This window comes from Anabas testudineus, chromosome 14, assembly GCF_900324465.2.
Source record: "Anabas testudineus chromosome 14, fAnaTes1.2, whole genome shotgun sequence".
Taxonomy (NCBI): Eukaryota; Metazoa; Chordata; class Actinopteri; order Anabantiformes; family Anabantidae; genus Anabas; species Anabas testudineus.
The window spans coordinates 17,998,386-18,015,523 of record NC_046623.1 but is presented as its reverse complement, the minus strand read 5'-3'; the positions used below and the strand labels follow the sequence as shown (position 1 = coordinate 18,015,523).

Here is a 17,138-nt window from a genome sequence, read left to right as displayed (position 1 = left end):
AGGATCACATTGCCTAACTAAACACATTTAACTACATGTTGAGAGAGTAAAAGCCCCATGAGTCCCCCTGCAGGGTTTCAGTGAAATCTCCCTCAAGAAGCTGACAATCAAAAATACTGTAGCTTAAATCTTCTCTTGACCATTTCCCTGAGAGAGTCCAGGCTGCAACTATCAATAGACCAAAACACCCGTTAGCATTTCACTATTAAGAGAATTTAGGTCACATAGACAAAAGGCTCTGGCTACAACATGAGTCTTTTTCCTGCTTCCCATCAGCCAGAAATGAAGAGCAAGTTTCTTTATTTAATGTAAAAACGTAGTAACATCATGTGTTAATATTTCAGAAATAAAAAAATTAAATTATATGATGTCAGAATCAATAAAAACTAGATTTTATCAGCCGGGATGTAGTAAATGTATTTATGTACTGGTTAGTGTTTTGGAACATCTTAAAGCGGCACTTCTTGCTCTGTAATTCTCCAGTGAGACCTCATGTCTGTCCGCCAGAAGCTGGACAATGACCCCATGAAGCCAAAATAGACAGGAAGACAGTATTACTGCTGAGCTCAGGTGCTTTTAATAGAAAGGGAAGAGAAATGGTTCACTACTTTCATGAAGACTCTGTGACCGACTGCGGTGTTCCTCTTTTCATTAACATGACCGTGAAGTATTTCATTGCAGTATGTCTGAACAGGTCTATTAATATTAGCTGGTAGATCGTTGGCATTCACGGAGGTTTAACTTTTTTCTACCTTTATGTACTGTATGATTTCTCCCTTTCTCTCCCTCATGTACTGTGGATGGAGAGGTCACGCAGCCCTTTTACCTCACTCGTCAGCCTCACTCTAATGACCCATTAGTTTCCACAGAAACCTGCTGTCGGCTGGAAGACTCCAGTCTGAGTGTTAAGGAGGGTCAGGAATGGAGCCATCAACATGTACAGCAGCCATCAGCGCGTATGAGCAGCACAGCTTTAAGATGGTACACGCTAATTGTCTCATTAGAGCTGTGATGTCTCCTTGCATCTGGATGGGCAATAGACGTAATTAAATTACACAGCTGACTGGGTTAGTGTTCAGGCAGTCGGTCAAGCCTGTGGTCTGTTGGAGCGTCTCGGTGAGTTTTTAGGATCTGTGAAGGACACCGGTACATACAGCAGTGGTGGTGATGCAGTTTGGATTGATTACAGTGAAGTTATTGGATCTGCAGCTGAATCTTTCAACAGTTAGTTTTAAGATGGATTGAAATGAAATGTAGTACAAAAAGTGTGTTTGCAGACCCACACCACACTGCACTGACCTATTAATCCTCTGAATTTCCTTTAAGGCTGCAATAACACACATCTGGCTTTTAACCTCCTTTGCTTTGTGGTACTTTACTTCACACTAACTAGCATTTGTTGCTTTACTAGTGTTAAATACCAGCGTTAACATCGTCACTGTTGATCATGTCAGCATGGTCACATTAGTGTGGTGTTTAAAATAGACCCTAGATGGAGCCACTAATGTGCTGCACACTTATAGTCTTGGCGTCTTTCACCTTCACATGTTTTTTTAGAAACAGAAACTGAAAAAAACTGCATTCAGCCTCACAGAGGGGGAGGCATAGGTATTAGGCTAATACACAGTTAATTAATTAAATTGGTTGTTCCACCCAAGCTGAACAACCTGGACTCAGCTGGTGTGATAAACATTTATACATTTGGCAACTGCTTTTATTCAAAGCCAAAAACGGATCTTTAAAAACAAGCCATTGATAATTAGACCAGACGTATGTTGCTTCACAGTTGGGAAACTCAGACAGAAGGATCATTAAAACAAAAACCAGTCGGAATGCTTTTGCTGTTTTTTCTATTAATGCTTTGATGAACGCTTCTCACAACATCTCTACAATTAAGGGAATATGAAACTTTGAAACCGGCTGCTACTGCAGATTACTATGAGCTGCAATTCATTATTCATTGCTGATGCAACAACAGGGCTTTTTGTAGCAATTCATTTATACAGCATGCGTCAGTGAGGCATGAAAAACAATGAAGGTGTAACTGGCCCTGGGTATGAACAGATCTAATGCTGAGCTGAAAACCACAAATATATACAGTATGCAGTTTGTTGCCTTCTGTCAATCTTCTTTCATATTGTGTCGGTGAAGGCGTCGGGCTCTGTGTATGTAAGAACCTTTGGATTATTGGTTTCAGGTTTGTTTGTCTGAATCACCACAAAGTTATGTGGTGGTTTCATTTTCTTTAAAACAGCACCGACCTTTACAAGATATGAGGGGGAGAAATATAAGCCAAAGAAAACAGGACAGAACAAGATAGAATGAGGCTGAATATTGAAGAAGTGTGATGAAAAAACACCTCTGTTGTGCTGAACTCTCCAACTGCACACAAGGATAAAGAAACAAGCGTGTAAGAAATAGCATCAGATGATATATTTTGAACTCTGTGCTCTTTCTTAAGCAGAAGTCATTCAAAGCTCCTCCAGTGTGAACACAGAACTCCACACGTCCTGCGCACAAAGGTTCATTCTGAACTTGGAAATAATGTTAACTCAAGGTCTTCGTCGTCTTAGTGGTTTTCATCTCAACCCACTGTAAAACCACCTGTCATCCTTCAGTTCCATATTTCTGTCACTAAATTACGCCCGTGCCAGCTGAGCCAGACCCATTTTCAAATGAAAACTTTAAGATTATTTTGTAAACCGAGCCAGTGTCTGATGGACAAGGTAAAATCTGCCTCCTGTAATGTCTGTGTGATTTACACTAGCAGACTTTACAGGCTATGTAAATAGTGCTAGGTGTACTACCGAAGGACTGTGGCTGTTTGTTACAAGAAATAAAGTTTGACCTTAAGGATTTCTTTGTCCTTGGACTCCGGCTCACCGCTGCACAAAGATGAACAAAGGGGATCTTTCCTGTAACAGAGCCCCTTGCTCATTTCCCAAAGTCAGTCCTCAAAGTGACTGAGGATAAGCAGCCTGGACGTCTGCTTTGTTAACAGCAGATGGAGCCCAAGATCTCAGATGGGAGCAGTAACCTGCTGTTGTCATGGTTTCAGGTATCCTGGAGACACAATACTGGTTGCTAATTGGTGGAAGGAGAAAGCGAGGTAGTGACTGTTCCTCCATCTCTCTCCCTTTTTTTATTGTTTTATATATGTGTCACTATATTTAGCCTGACGGGTAAAAAAAGAAGACAAACATAAAGAGACAGACGAAAGAAACTTAAAAAGCAAAAACTAATAATGAAACTAAAAACAGTCATCGAAAGTCCTAATAAGCACATATATAATATCTACATATATTATCTATCTAATGAATGTGCTCCTCTGCTTTTGTGTCTGTCTTCTCCTCATTCGGACTTTCTCAAGGTTATGCAGAGGGTAACTGTCACATGACTTCACAATGCACCACTGATGTAATGTTTACACTAGATGCCTAATGAGCTATTGTTATACAAACAGTGGCTCTTTTCTGGGGGGGTGGGATGTGTCTCTGTCCCACCCACCTGCTGGGCGTCTGACTGTCCTCTCCTTTCCTCTAATATCACAAACAGTATCATCACCCAACTTTCCAATACAGCCCATTTATCATGATCAATTCCTCGGCCACATCAGAGACAAACACATTCCTCTGACAGTGTCGTTTACAAGAGGGTTCAGACATTTTATCCTGATAGCTTGGCATCAGCATCAATCACGCATTCTGCATCTGCTCGCCTAGAATTAAAAGGGCTTTTATACAAACTGCCTTGGCACATGCAGAGAATTTAAATTTAGATGTTGAACAGCAGCAGCAATACCCGAATAGCTTTTATAACCAAATGGGCACGACGACAGAGACTAATGCCCAGTGATAAATTGCAGTCATTTGATTGGTGGTGATAAAAGAATCATGTATCCCGGTGTATCCTTCATGGTGTGTTAGAGCTCATGGTGGCTCGAATTCTGCCACAGTGCAGCTGAGGGTCGTGTTTCTGTGGATTAAGCTCCTGTATTGTGTTGCCTGTGTTTGTCTTTGGCCTCAACGTGTCAACGCTTCCAGATCGAAGAAACTACAAAAACAAACTTTCTGTCATCACCAGAGACATGCATGAGATGGGGAAAGTTAAATGATAAAAGCGACCCAACTGTGTAATCCACCTTTTAAACGTATCTTTTCCTGTGATTCTGTTTTATTTATATTATGCAGAGGAGGACTTGCTGTTTTGTAGTGTGAGTCAGTCACATGCTTAATATAAGGCTATGACAGGAAAGATCTGCACAAATTAGAGAAGAATCTGAAACGTGTCCACACGTATACCTTCAAATTAAATTCAGGTCCAAGAAAGACAAAATAAACTCAGACTAAAAGGCATCAACCCAATATGTAAAGTTAACGCAAGACATAATATAAAAAGACATAACTAGAAAAGAGTAGCATGAAACCCAAATTAGGTTAATTAAGATAATTAAGCTAAAATACAACACAGATAAACTTATAAAGACCTCAGGAGGTGGAACAAGCTGCTCGGGTGTGCACAGTTGGACAAATGCCCAGGTCCACAACAATCAGACAGCCCGAATGAGCTTGTTTCCAAAGCGATCGATGAAATGTTAATGTGGAAAACAACGATCCAGAGGATGCTTATCATGATCTAAAACAGGCTACAGGGTCACGGTTTAAGAGCTTTGAAACTGGACGACGTGGAGGTTCATCATGACTCAGACGCCTGTGGAGCACAAAGGGAAGAACCACTAAACACAAACATGGTTGAAGATGCAGATAATCCAAAATATGATCTGAAATTTAAGAGTCAAACTGATTATCAGTTTCAGATCCTTGTTAGGATTTTGATTTCAAGGATGCAGCTGATGCCTTTGTTTCCAGCCTGTGCAAAGCACAAGATTGTTGCCTGTTTTCACTGTGGGCCTGCAAACAGAGATTTTCAATTATAAGGAGAGCGCTCTCAAAAACGCAGATGATTACATGGTTTGTTGTTGCAGGAGAGGCTCAATGGGGAAAAACAGCAAAAACACAGAGCAGTAGCAGCAGCTGGGTTCTGCTCTGCACATTTTAATCTGTTTCTTAATAAAGTTTGGAGAGCTGTGTCATTACAGCACACACACACACACACACACACAGCGTTCATTCTCTGTGGGATTGTATTGATGCTGTAGGAAGAAAATAGATGTCTTTAAAATAGAGCTGAACCTAAAACAGGAGGTGTTTTCAAGGTGTTTCTTTCCAGCCTAATGACTCTAAAAGAAGATAAGAGCACTACTGCAAGTCTCTATTCTTCACAATGTGAAGGTAACTTGTGTATCCGCAGTGAAACGTCCCCCTTTGTTTATTTGAGCATATTAAACCATAATTTATCACTCTTTCATCTTGCCTCGTGTTTCATCGTGTTATCAAAGCAGGCTAACAGGTTCCATTTCAGATAGGTTGATTATTAATTATCATGATGCTTGTATGTGTCAGTGCGTCAGTGAGTGGCCATGAAAGGAAGAACACATTCAGCCTTTGATCGCTGCTCGTTTGATGTGTGGTGTCTTTTTGTGGTAGAAACTGAGGTTCACATTCTGACTGGTCGACCAGATGGGGCCGGAAATGTATTTTATTTGGGTTTGTGACAGAGTTTCAGATGCAGTAAAGAAGTTATTATTAGAATGTTACTGGACGACATAGTGAGTTATGGTGGCCTCTTGCTAACACAATGAGTCAGGTTAATTATAATAAGAGGCAACAGATTACTATTCAGTCACGGTGCAGGGAAAGTAAAGATGCAAAGTGTCCATACATTATTACTGCCACTCACATTTTCACTTCCTCAGGCCCCTGTGCATGCATACAGACATTTTCTGGACAGTTTTTCTTTGAGCTTGAACTTGCAAAACTACTACTTTGACATGTGGATCAGTGGATCTGCTAACCTACCTCTACCTTCACAAAGAACTATTCATATAATTTCTGTTTGTAAAATGTTAGTAGTTTTTGTACAGTATGTGAAATACACTTCACACTTTGTCCTGTGAATTTGTAGGTGAAGTAGGAAGTTCGGTGTGAAATAATCTTTCATTCAGTCATTCCTAACTTAGAGTAGTGGAAACCTTTAGGGGTTTAATGCCCCGGCATTTATTCAACACCTAGCTGAGGTAAAACATTTTCTTGCTGAGGTAACACATACTGTACTCGTAATATTTCTCTGCAGCTTCAGACGTGTCCGGTTCACATTAAGGAGTCATTAAAACAGTAATGTGTCAGTAATTTTATTTCCATGGAAGGATGAAAAAATAAGCGGAGTCACAAAACTGGAGTGAATGTTTTAAACTGGAAGAATAAAGGCAAAGTGCTTAATATGACATTAAGTTCAGTGCTTCCATCAAATTTTAGTTTCTTATACTGTCAGTTTCTGTGAGATTATGTAGATTCCTGCTTTCAATGGATTTGGAAGATCTGTTTTTCATTTGGTTCAGGACAGTTATAAGAAAGGCCTGTGTTGGCTTTTTGACATTTCCAATAGAGCAGGCTCTTTTAATGATAGAGAAATGTGGTCAGAAGAAGAAGAAAGCATCTGATATATGAAAGTAGCTAGTAGAAAATATTTCCATTCAGAAAGATTTAAAGCTGGTGTTATTTCATATTTTTGTTATTAGGCACAAAGCCCATATATTAATATCAACGATCTTTCTGGATGTGGACCACGACAGACCAGGCTGAGGTCTGGTGGATTCATTCCCAGTGTCCTGTGTCTATAAGGAGTTGGACTTGTTGCCTTCTGTTTACTTTAGTGAGCTCCATGTAAAACAGTGACATCATGGCCACACCACTAAATTCACAACGAGGCCAAAACAAGCGGCGGTGATGTATTCTCCGGTAACTTCTCCATGAAACGCTGAGCCAATAAAACCGCCGGGGACGCATCGCGCTGATCCAATGGCGCATTCACCGTCACCAGTCTCCGGTTGCTGTTCGCGTCGAGCGGCGCTCAGCTGCTGCGTCAGGCTGGATACAAGCAACCACAGAGACACCGGATGGAGGGTGGATGATACATGTTCACTGTGTTTAAAGAGAAGCAGTTCTTTAATCTGAATAAACAGTCCACTGCAACATACTGGGACCATTCAAATCCAGATCTTTTGCATAAAGGCTGTTTGTAATGTTCTTAATAAGACAGCTAAAAACTCAAAAACTTAGATCAGACTGGGATGTTTAGATAGAAGCCAAAGAAAAACGCCACCAGGTTTTCATTAAACAGATTAAAGGCTGGTTAAAATTAAAATATGAAATAGGATTCATAAGTTAAAAGAGCAACTCTACGTCAAAAGTATGCAAAAGTCATTAAAACAAAGTTTTATGTAATTGTCACCACAATTAATGAACATGTAGCAGACAAAGTCATGACAGAGAAAATAAACAAACCAATTATCCAAAGCCTATACTACTACTGCTATTATTAATAATAATTAATAGCATTGCTAACAGGTGATATATATCATTTGGTTTTATGTAAACAGCCTCACAAGTCTCGTAAGTGACCTTTGTCTGTGTTTACACCATGAAACCAGTCTGGCAAATAAAGTTTTATTTGCTGACTGATGTCAGTGCCTGTTCTCCTCTAATGAGTCATTTACATGAATTGAAAATGACAAATGACAGATTTCTTACAATAAACTGATGAACAGTTTATTGTAGCTGATAGTGTAAGTAATAACCTGTCATATGAAAACATTACAAACAGCACAGATGATTAGTGTCTGTGTCAGAATCCGACCATGCCTGTATTTAAATACAGTTAAAAATCATTGAGGATAATACTAGAAACTATGATTAGAGAGAATGTATAATAATAAATTAGTAAACATTTAACTGAACTTTTTTGTGGACGCTCATAACGAGACGTTCGTCCGCAGCCGTGCTTTTATTTTGAAGGTGACCGGCGGAAGTGCGGTGTCTCCAGGCGGTGGACTCGACACCGACACCTCCTCAGGGTGGATCGCCCACTGACGGCTCCACAGCTCCGGTACAGTGAAATCATAGCGGTCTGGCAGCCGGAGGTGCATGCGTCTTCTGATAAGAGAGCAGTTAGCACCGTTAATGTCCGTTTGATAAGACGGGAGAACCGAAATTAACGGATCGTTAGCGAACGTGTCGGAAAGCGAACTGCTGAGAGCCCGAAAAACAGAAATGGACGAAAAGGCATTTACGAAAGAACTGGATCAGTGGATCGAGCAGCTCAATGAGTGCAAGCAGCTGTCGGAGGGACAAGTTAAAACACTCTGTGAAAAGGTGAGTATGAGTTTTTAAAACCCTCAGCTCCAAGCTAATAAGGTCTCCTGTCCCCTCACCGCCGCCGACCACACACTCTTAAAATGGCGTCCGGAGTGTAACGTTAGCTTCCAGCGCGCTGTGCGCACATTTGACCGAGCAGGCTTTTTATTTTTATTACATCTGAACTGCTGCCTGTTAGAAATGCCTGTGAATTCTGAACTACAGGGACATGTTGTCGGGTACAGAGGTGAAGCAGCCCATACAGGCTCAGCCAGTGAATTCAGGTCACATCTTCCATTTACTCCTCTGTCAGACTGTGTGAGCTGTAGCATCCTCCGAGCTAGTTAGCTAAGAGTAAGAGCTAGGAAGTTATAATGAGTTATTTAAGATATGTCTGTCTAACTACTGTACTCTGTGTTATCTGTGCAGACAAAGATCTTTGAATATTGAATGTAGGTGATGTCAAACAAGCTCTGAAATCAGAAAACAGTGTTGAGTTTTTCCTACATGAAGTACTGGATGATCATTATGGGATGTGCAGCAGTTAATATGTTGAACTGGCAGCAAAGTGGGTCAATTTCAGATGTAAACAAAGGTCAGTAGGTTCATTTTAAACGTGTCATACAAGTTCATCTAAAATCCTAACCCTTTAACTTAAAAGGCTGAAAATGTGCTGACTAAATGGTCACTTACCATGACAATACCAGTTATTTGATGGCCGGGCTAGTTCATCTAATGGTGTTATTCTGTGGTCACAGAGGTGTTGTCCAGCTCAGCTTGGCTTTGACCTGAACTGTTGTTGTTATTCATGCACAAAAGAATAAATGCAGAGCATGGACAGTGTTTTCATTTATTGTCTCTGCTCCTCTTCTGGCTGATTTTGAACTGATTTTGCAGGCTTTTCTGGTCTGAGCTGGAGCTTAACCCACTAATATCCTTCCTGCTCAGACTGCCTGCTGATTTTCAGCTCAAGTTGTCTGGGCTTAAGAAAAATTTCACCCGTAGACTCTTAACCACACTTCTCTGTCATCAGTGGGTGGGTTTTTGGTGTGAGTTTTATGTTTTCCAGAAAGCTCCACAACCCACAGTGGGCTATATATTGTTGCTGCCTTATGTCATGACCTATTTCTGTTTCCACTGCAGAAGAAATTGACACCCGTGTCTCTGAATGTTGGATGTCAGTGTTTCTTGTATCCTGGTTTTCTTTAAATTCAGATTCTCCCCATGCAACAGAGGGTAAACTTGGACAGATATTTTATTATTGCCATTTGCCAGATGGGGTTGTCATTCTTTTGTACAGCTGTACCCACTGAGCTCTTAAAAAGGACACAAAAACTAGTCCTACTACCATTTTTGGGTTGTTGTGCGTTTCATGTTAAGGGCAGTCTATTCTCAAGTTGCTTGTTACTTTGCTCAGCTCTAATGTGGTCAGTTCCAGTTGTTAAAAATGCTTTTACTGAAGGTTGAGGTCCCTGAATATTAAGTGGAACAGGCAGGTTGTTGCTGGCAGCCCTGTGTCAGGCCAAAAAGTCAAAGTAACTTAGCTGTGGTTGCATGTATGATACATTTTTATACCTTTTAGTCTGTGTAAGAAGCCTGGAACATTATCATGGAGTCCTGTGCCTTTATTGCCTTCCAGGCTTTGTTTTCATCTTTCTAACATGCAAAGTCTCAATGTACTCATGTCTTCGACAGTCAAGAAAGCGTATATTGTCAGGGCTTATCAAAGGTTGTTAGCGGCAAATATGGTTAGAGCAGTCAACAAGCTACACAGATGTTTTCTTTCTATTTCCTGTTGTTCCACTGTTTCCTCCCTAATGCTGCAAAGATGCCTTAAAAGTAGTGGAGAGGAAAAAGGAAACCTATAAAGTTTCCTCACCCTGAGGCTGTATCATTGTCACTGTTCATATGATTTCAACTCATCCAAACTCTTCTGTGTATATTCTGTATTGTGCAACTGTCAAATATATTCAGCTCAGTGCACCTACACAACATCCTCCCTGACTTAAAAATAGCAGAGGATATGATTGTGAGTTGCATCACTAACAATATCGAAGCCTTTGTTGCTAAGGGGATCAGAGAGTGTGACTCAGGATGACACTGTTCATTGTGAGTCAGAGAGTGGCTGCCTGTGTTTTGGGATGTATGTGGGTGTGGAGGAATGAGATGTGCTGTGTAATCTGTCCACAGTCTTTTCATTTCTGCTTTCCAGCTACCTCAGAAAAGGCAGACCATACCAGAGTCTTACTGTGGCGTTTAATGTGCAGGTACAAGGGAATACTTATAATGTTTATATTGTTTATAGGAATCAGTGGAGATTTTTCAGCACTGCAATACTTCCCTCCTCCAAAGATGTGTTTTGCAAGTCATTTTTATTTTACAGTAGTAGTGTCTTCCTTTTGAACATTTAATAGTATTTGCATGATTCAATTTTGTGACTGCAGACAATGGTCTGTTCACTGGAAATTGGTTTTATGTTTCTGCCAGTTGCACACAGATGCATTTAATAATTATAATTAAAGGTGTAACGTGTATCAGACAGAGACGTGTCCTTTCTGTGACCTTTGGTTTTTCTTTCCTTTCTGTTCAAAAATAAACCTTTTCAGAGTTACATAACGATTCAGTGTTTTTGTCTTCTAAGGTTTAAGTCTCTGCTAATTTGATTCCCTTATGAGGCACTATTTTACTAACTATTTAAGCTTGAACCTATTCATTTGTTTAGTCCTATGTAAAACATATTAATGTGGAAATTACAAAGTACTTTACACAGAGTACATGTTTATAAAAGGCAGCAGTGGGACAACAACTTAAATAACACATTTGCTTATGAATTCTGGGGAAATTCTGATTCCCAAACTAGATGATTTTATGACATGATATTAAAGTGTGTTCACAAGATGCGATAATTTGGTTGTATGCTGACAGCTGTGCCTGAAGTTTCTGAACAACCTTTTTATGCTCTAACCAGTGTGATCTAGCTTCTCAGGGCAGTAAATAAAACTCTGTTTGCGGAATGATGTCAGTATTTTACTCAGAAAACGAGTTATTCAGAAGGACTGTTTTTTTCCATCAACATCTTATAAAATAATAATAATGAACATTAGTATTCAGAGACACTTTGATCCCTGTGAACACTGTCAAGAAAAAATAATCAATACTGATGAAAGGTTGATGCATATTAGCAGAATTCATAACCTTAGTAGAAAATCTGACAGCACAGACTCAGTTTGCCTTCATTTGGCTGCTTGTGTTGTAGATTTCCGTACTGATTATAGTGGTGTCGTCAGGAAGATGTTTACGTTTTAACTACCATAAACATGAGTGATGTCTTCTTTTGTGGTTATAATTTTGCCAAGTCGTCAAGCTTAATTCTCTGTAAGTTGCCTCCTCCTAGACCTTGCCAGTGTTTAACACACTTTATAGGATTATATTGCAGCAGCTGGGAAGATGCTGACTTAACTTCTCAGCAGTCGGCTGAGCAGTATGTTGACAATGTGGCGTCTGACGTATTGGACATAGCTGTAATCTGACTGAGGTTTTCTCCCTGCACCATGTCTGTGGCATTTCTGCTGCACGTGTGGTCCAACATTTTGGTGAGGTACTCCTATGTAACCTCTGTTGTCATCCTTTTCATTCACAATTGGACTTGCATCCATGGAACGAGCCAGTCACACACTTGATCTGAGCTTAATTTCTGATGTATGAAAGAGTTTTGCTAGTGGCAGAAGTGACAGGTCACAATGCACCAGGTCACTTCCTCCAGCTTTACATAATATTTAGTCAAGTAGGACTTAATCCTGTGTGACTGTTTTCTGTTTACTTGTGGCACTGTTTTGTTACAGAAAATCAAATGGTGTAAAGGATACAAGAATTGGACAGGGCAATCAGAACCACAGCCAGATAGATCTAACTCCAGTAGTTCAGGGCTGCACACAGCAAAATACACAAAGTTGGCCTCATGTTGGTCTCATGCAAAGTGCACATTAACTAAGGTATAATCAGTTCAGCCAATTTAGGACAGAGAGGTGATATCTGATGCGTCATTGAGTATATGACAGTTCAGTGTAAGGTTACTCAGCTGTAGGCCATATACTGTGTCACACCCTGTCAGAGCAGCTTGTGCAGGACATCCTAATGAATTAGAGGCAGAGAGAATGGCTCTGGAGGATGCCGTGTTTGAGTTGCTTTACTGTTTTAAACCGTGTTTCAAATATGCGTCTGTTGATCTGAACCATTTCACACAATTGTTTGTTTTTCGAGCTGAAACTGTACAGATTGACTGGAAACCGCATCACTTTCTAGTCCAGAAAGCCTTTGTAGACTGTGACTCTCAGTTTTTTTCAAACTTACCATGTTTTTGGTTTGTTTTGGTTTTCTATTAGCCACCTATCTAATGATTTTTTGCATATAGAATATATTATATGCGTATTGGCCTATTTTTTTTGCCCTTCATGTCACTCACAATAATTAGAGAGGAGTGAAAAAGGGGAAAAAATATAACTATTCCACTTCAAAACACACTTGTAGAATATTCTCTCTGACTTAGCGACTCAATTGCTTTAAGTTGGAAGCCCTGGTCAATCTGTCATCTAAAGCCCAGTCATCGAAAAGCCTCCTGCCACATGGTAGTATGGGCACGTGGATGATGTGGAATATAGGTCAGCACTGTGGAGTGCCGCAGTCCTGTCCTGGTCACTGCGGGACCGTCTCTCTCTCCCGCTCTCTTCCATCTGCTGGGATGACAGGCCTGCTTCAACACTTTGTCAGTGTCAGCCCTGTCTCTCTCCTATTGAAAACATCCCACCAGGAAAACACCAGGCCTTTAGTTTGTGGGAGGCACATGTGTTCCTAAACCAAAGCAGCAGTTTCAAAGAGTTTGTCATATGATATGATAATATTATGAAACACACAGGCCGACATCGAAGGCCCAGTGTTCTTTTCTCTAGAATAACATTTTAATAATTACTTGAAATGGTTGGAGTTTGAAAAGCTGGCAGGATTCCCGACCACCCTCCACTTCGTTTTTCCATGTCTCACTGCTTTTCATGCAGCTTAGCGCGTCGAACATGTCTGGTGGTCATTCAGCTCAAAGTATTTCTCCCTCTGAGGATTTGTTTGCTCCAAAGCTCCTAAAAGAGCTCAGCCAGCTGACCCGCCCCCCTTTAGTCAGACCAGCCTGCCGAGCCAGACAGACTCGAGGAATAGCCCTTATTCTGGATATAATAACAAAGACACCAGCTATAAAATCACTATGCCCCCGAAACAAAGCCAAATCATTCAGTGTCATTTTTCTCTGCGTCAGCTGCCCTACAAAAGAAAATCCTTTGGATTTGTGTATGACTTTCTCTTGTTTTCACTGAATCAGCAGACATCAATAACCAAGTATTTCCTCTAAATACACCAGCTGTAGGCCACGTACTGAGTCATACACTGCAGCAGGTTTGAACTGCTTTATGTTATATTCTGGTAGAAATACCAATAAAAATCTCTTGATATTTTAGTTCAGTTCCACTGTGACTGTGTTGCCACACCTGTTATAGCTATAAATGAGTCAACAAAGTGTTTCATCAAAAACACTGGCCATGCTTCTTCACCTCTCAAGCAAGGATCTTAGGAAACATTACAGTGCAACCAAAGCTGTCTTTTCAAGTGCTTCGAGGCAGACATGAAACTAGAGACAGATACACATACAGAGCAGGGGTTTATTTCCTTTGAGAGATTGTGGTGGTAATGCTGGAGGTGGTGTAATCACTGTGTAGCAACTTAATGTGGACCTCACTGGAGGCTGATGTGGAAATTACGCAGAGATGTTGGTAGAAAATTGCCTATTCCTGAAATAAAGATGTTGAACAAAGACTGAGATAGAAAATTACAGTGAATAGAACATGTGATTACAGCGCCTGAATATGGGAATTCTGCTGCAGTTGAATAAGCAGAACAGTAAAGTAGCACAGTTTCTGTCTATGTGGGAAAAGATGCAGTAGAAGTAAAATGTTAGGTTATTGACTACCCAATGTCCAAATATAAATCAATGTTACAGGAATATAAACAGAAAAATGTACATTATGCTTCAGAGACTGAACTGACTCTATTTGTCTAAAGCTTCCCGTCTCCCTTTATCTGATGTTTTCTTTTAATCCATGTTCTTCAGTTAAAGATGTGTGTGTATGTTTTCTGCAGGCAAAAGAGATCCTGACCAAGGAGTCAAACGTCCAGGAGGTGAGATGTCCGGTGACAGTGTGTGGTGATGTGCACGGCCAGTTCCACGACCTCATGGAACTTTTCAAGATCGGGGGGAAGTCTCCAGACACAAACTATTTGTTTATGGGAGATTATGTAGACCGAGGGTACTACTCTGTAGAAACCGTCACTTTACTAGTAGCACTTAAGGTAAGTCATCATTTAAAAAGCTAAAAAGTCAAATTCTAAATGGCTTTTTAAGAAAAAAATGAGCTTAGCTCTCTGTCCTCTGCCTGTGTTTCAGGTACGCTTCCGGGAGCGCATCACAATCCTCAGAGGGAACCATGAGAGCAGACAGATCACACAAGTGTACGGCTTCTATGACGAGTGCCTACGGAAATATGGTAACGCCAACGTTTGGAAGTATTTCACAGACCTGTTTGATTACCTCCCCCTCACGGCCTTGGTAGACTCTCAGGTGAGAATACACATTCGTGCTAGTTTCACACATATAAATATAGACTGTGCAGTGTCTGAACATAATGTTAGGACAGTAGTTAATGTTGCTCTGTGGAACAAGACAAAGTATTGATTTGATTACCATCTCTTTCTTCCAGATTTTCTGCCTTCACGGAGGCCTGTCACCGTCCATAGATACATTGGATCACATTAGAGCACTGGACCGTTTACAGGAAGTACCACATGAGGTAAAGATATTAGTTAGAAACATTAAAATGAATTGGTGCTGAACAGAACATGGCAGGTTTTAGATGTAAAATAACTTCAGTCATCACGTGTCTGCTACTTCTCTACAAAGAAAGTAATATGTTTGATTTTTTTTTTTAATCTTTATAATTCAGTATATTTGTTAAAATCATAAATTAAATCATATTAAATTAAAAATAAATTAGTATCAGGAAAGCGTCAGTGTGCCCATGCTACCTGGCTCATCCTCTTTTATGCCCTTCAGGGCCCCATGTGCGACCTGCTGTGGTCAGACCCTGATGACCGTGGTGGCTGGGGCATCTCCCCTCGAGGAGCTGGCTACACTTTCGGCCAGGATATCTCTGAGACTTTCAACCATGCCAACCGCCTCACTCTGGTGTCTCGTGCCCACCAGCTGGTTATGGAGGTGTGTGTTTATATCCCATATGTCCAGTTTAGAATGATTCAGTCTGGGAAAAGAAACTAGAATTCCATCAGCTGCACCACAGTGGCTGATTGATTCACCAAAAAGTCACCATACAAGTCTGAGACTTCCCAGCAAGTCAGGTATTATCTGCATCACTGTTGTTTAAGAGAGGGACTAAACTAAATTGGGCCAAAAGGTTCATGCACATGGTGTTCAGTCCAGATCTGAGGTATAATACTTGCATCTGCTTCTCCCCAGGGTTACAACTGGTGCCATGAAAGGAATGTGGTGACAATATTTAGTGCTCCCAACTACTGCTACCGATGTGGAAACCAGGCAGCTATCATGGAACTAGACGACACCCTCAAATACTCATTGTAAGTAAATTTGAGTAAAACTGGAGTTTTCTGAAATAGAGGCAGTGCAGTGTTACAGGCTTTGAAAAAGAAAAACATTATTTCATGCCATTGGTGACATATATGGAAACAGGTGATCAACAAATGTTTTTTTCTAACCCCCCCTTTTATTTTACCCAGCTTGCAGTTTGATCCTGCACCTCGTAGAGGCGAGCCTCACGTCACTCGTCGCACCCCAGACTACTTCCTGTAAACTTTGACCTTGCACAGTCAAGTCCAGTATTGCCATGACATATGACTTTCAACCTATAACTACAAGAATGAAGGATAGGGTGGGAGCCTGGGGGGCCAAAACAGCAGTGCACATTGAGTATCCATATAAAGACCTATTTAAGCATTTAGCAAAAACAGTGTCTGTGTGTCTCTGGATGGACCAAAGGGTGTGTGCCATAATCATTCAAATACTAATTGCTGAGGACTTGAATTGATGAAGCAGTGACGTTTAAATTCCCCATTCTGTCCCAGTGTAGCTGGACTTATGGCACCGAAGTCCAAGACAAAGATTTGCTACTTCAAATGCGGCTGTTGAAACCCCACTTGCCATGGCTTGTTATATTTAGGAGATCTAAATATGATCTGTTTGCACTTTTGTAAATCTAAAGAAATGTAACATATGTCAAAAGATGAAAAAGATTTCACACTACAGATGTTTTTTGTTGTTGTAGTTTTTTTCCAAGTTTTACACAAGGTTTCTTTGTCCTGGGTAAATTTTAAAGACAACCCCTTCTTATGCAGTCCACCCAGCTTGGTGTATATGATTGACAGATGATGGAGTGTTCATCCACATCAACTCACCGACTCCCTCTGACCTGCTGAGTCTGTATTAACCAAACCATTTGAATAATAAAGACAAAGGTGACTCTTTGATGTGAATGTGCTGTTTTCTCTCTTTTCTCTTTATGATTTTATAATAATGGTCTTTTCATGTAAATAACTTTGCCCTGAGAGAGGTGACAGCTGGTGTCAGGTCATGTTGACCTGCAGTTTACACTTTAACCACGTGGGAGTACACCAGTTCACCAACCAGCTAGTAGGCCATCCATCTTGCCCTGACTTAAACTGGCAGTGCTTCATTTGTGTGCTTTGAGGGAGTTTAAACACTGATGATTTGTCACTGAAATAATAACTGTCTCACAGCTACATCATTTTTTTTGGGGG

General features: G+C 40.6%; 1 protein-coding gene across 1 annotated transcript; it reads left to right on the top strand.

Annotated features, from left to right (window-relative positions):
* Positions 1–7,934: 7,934 nt before the first annotated feature.
* Positions 7,935–16,853, top strand: ppp2cab (protein phosphatase 2 catalytic subunit alpha b). The gene is made up of 7 exons (XM_026372277.1): positions 7,935–8,270; positions 14,433–14,642; positions 14,737–14,910; positions 15,050–15,139; positions 15,403–15,564; positions 15,823–15,941; positions 16,101–16,853. The coding sequence occupies exons 1-7, from the start codon at positions 8,169–8,171 to the stop codon at positions 16,171–16,173; spliced, it is 930 nt and encodes a 309-aa protein (XP_026228062.1). The 5' UTR covers positions 7,935–8,168; the 3' UTR covers positions 16,174–16,853.
* Positions 16,854–17,138: the final 285 nt, after the last annotated feature.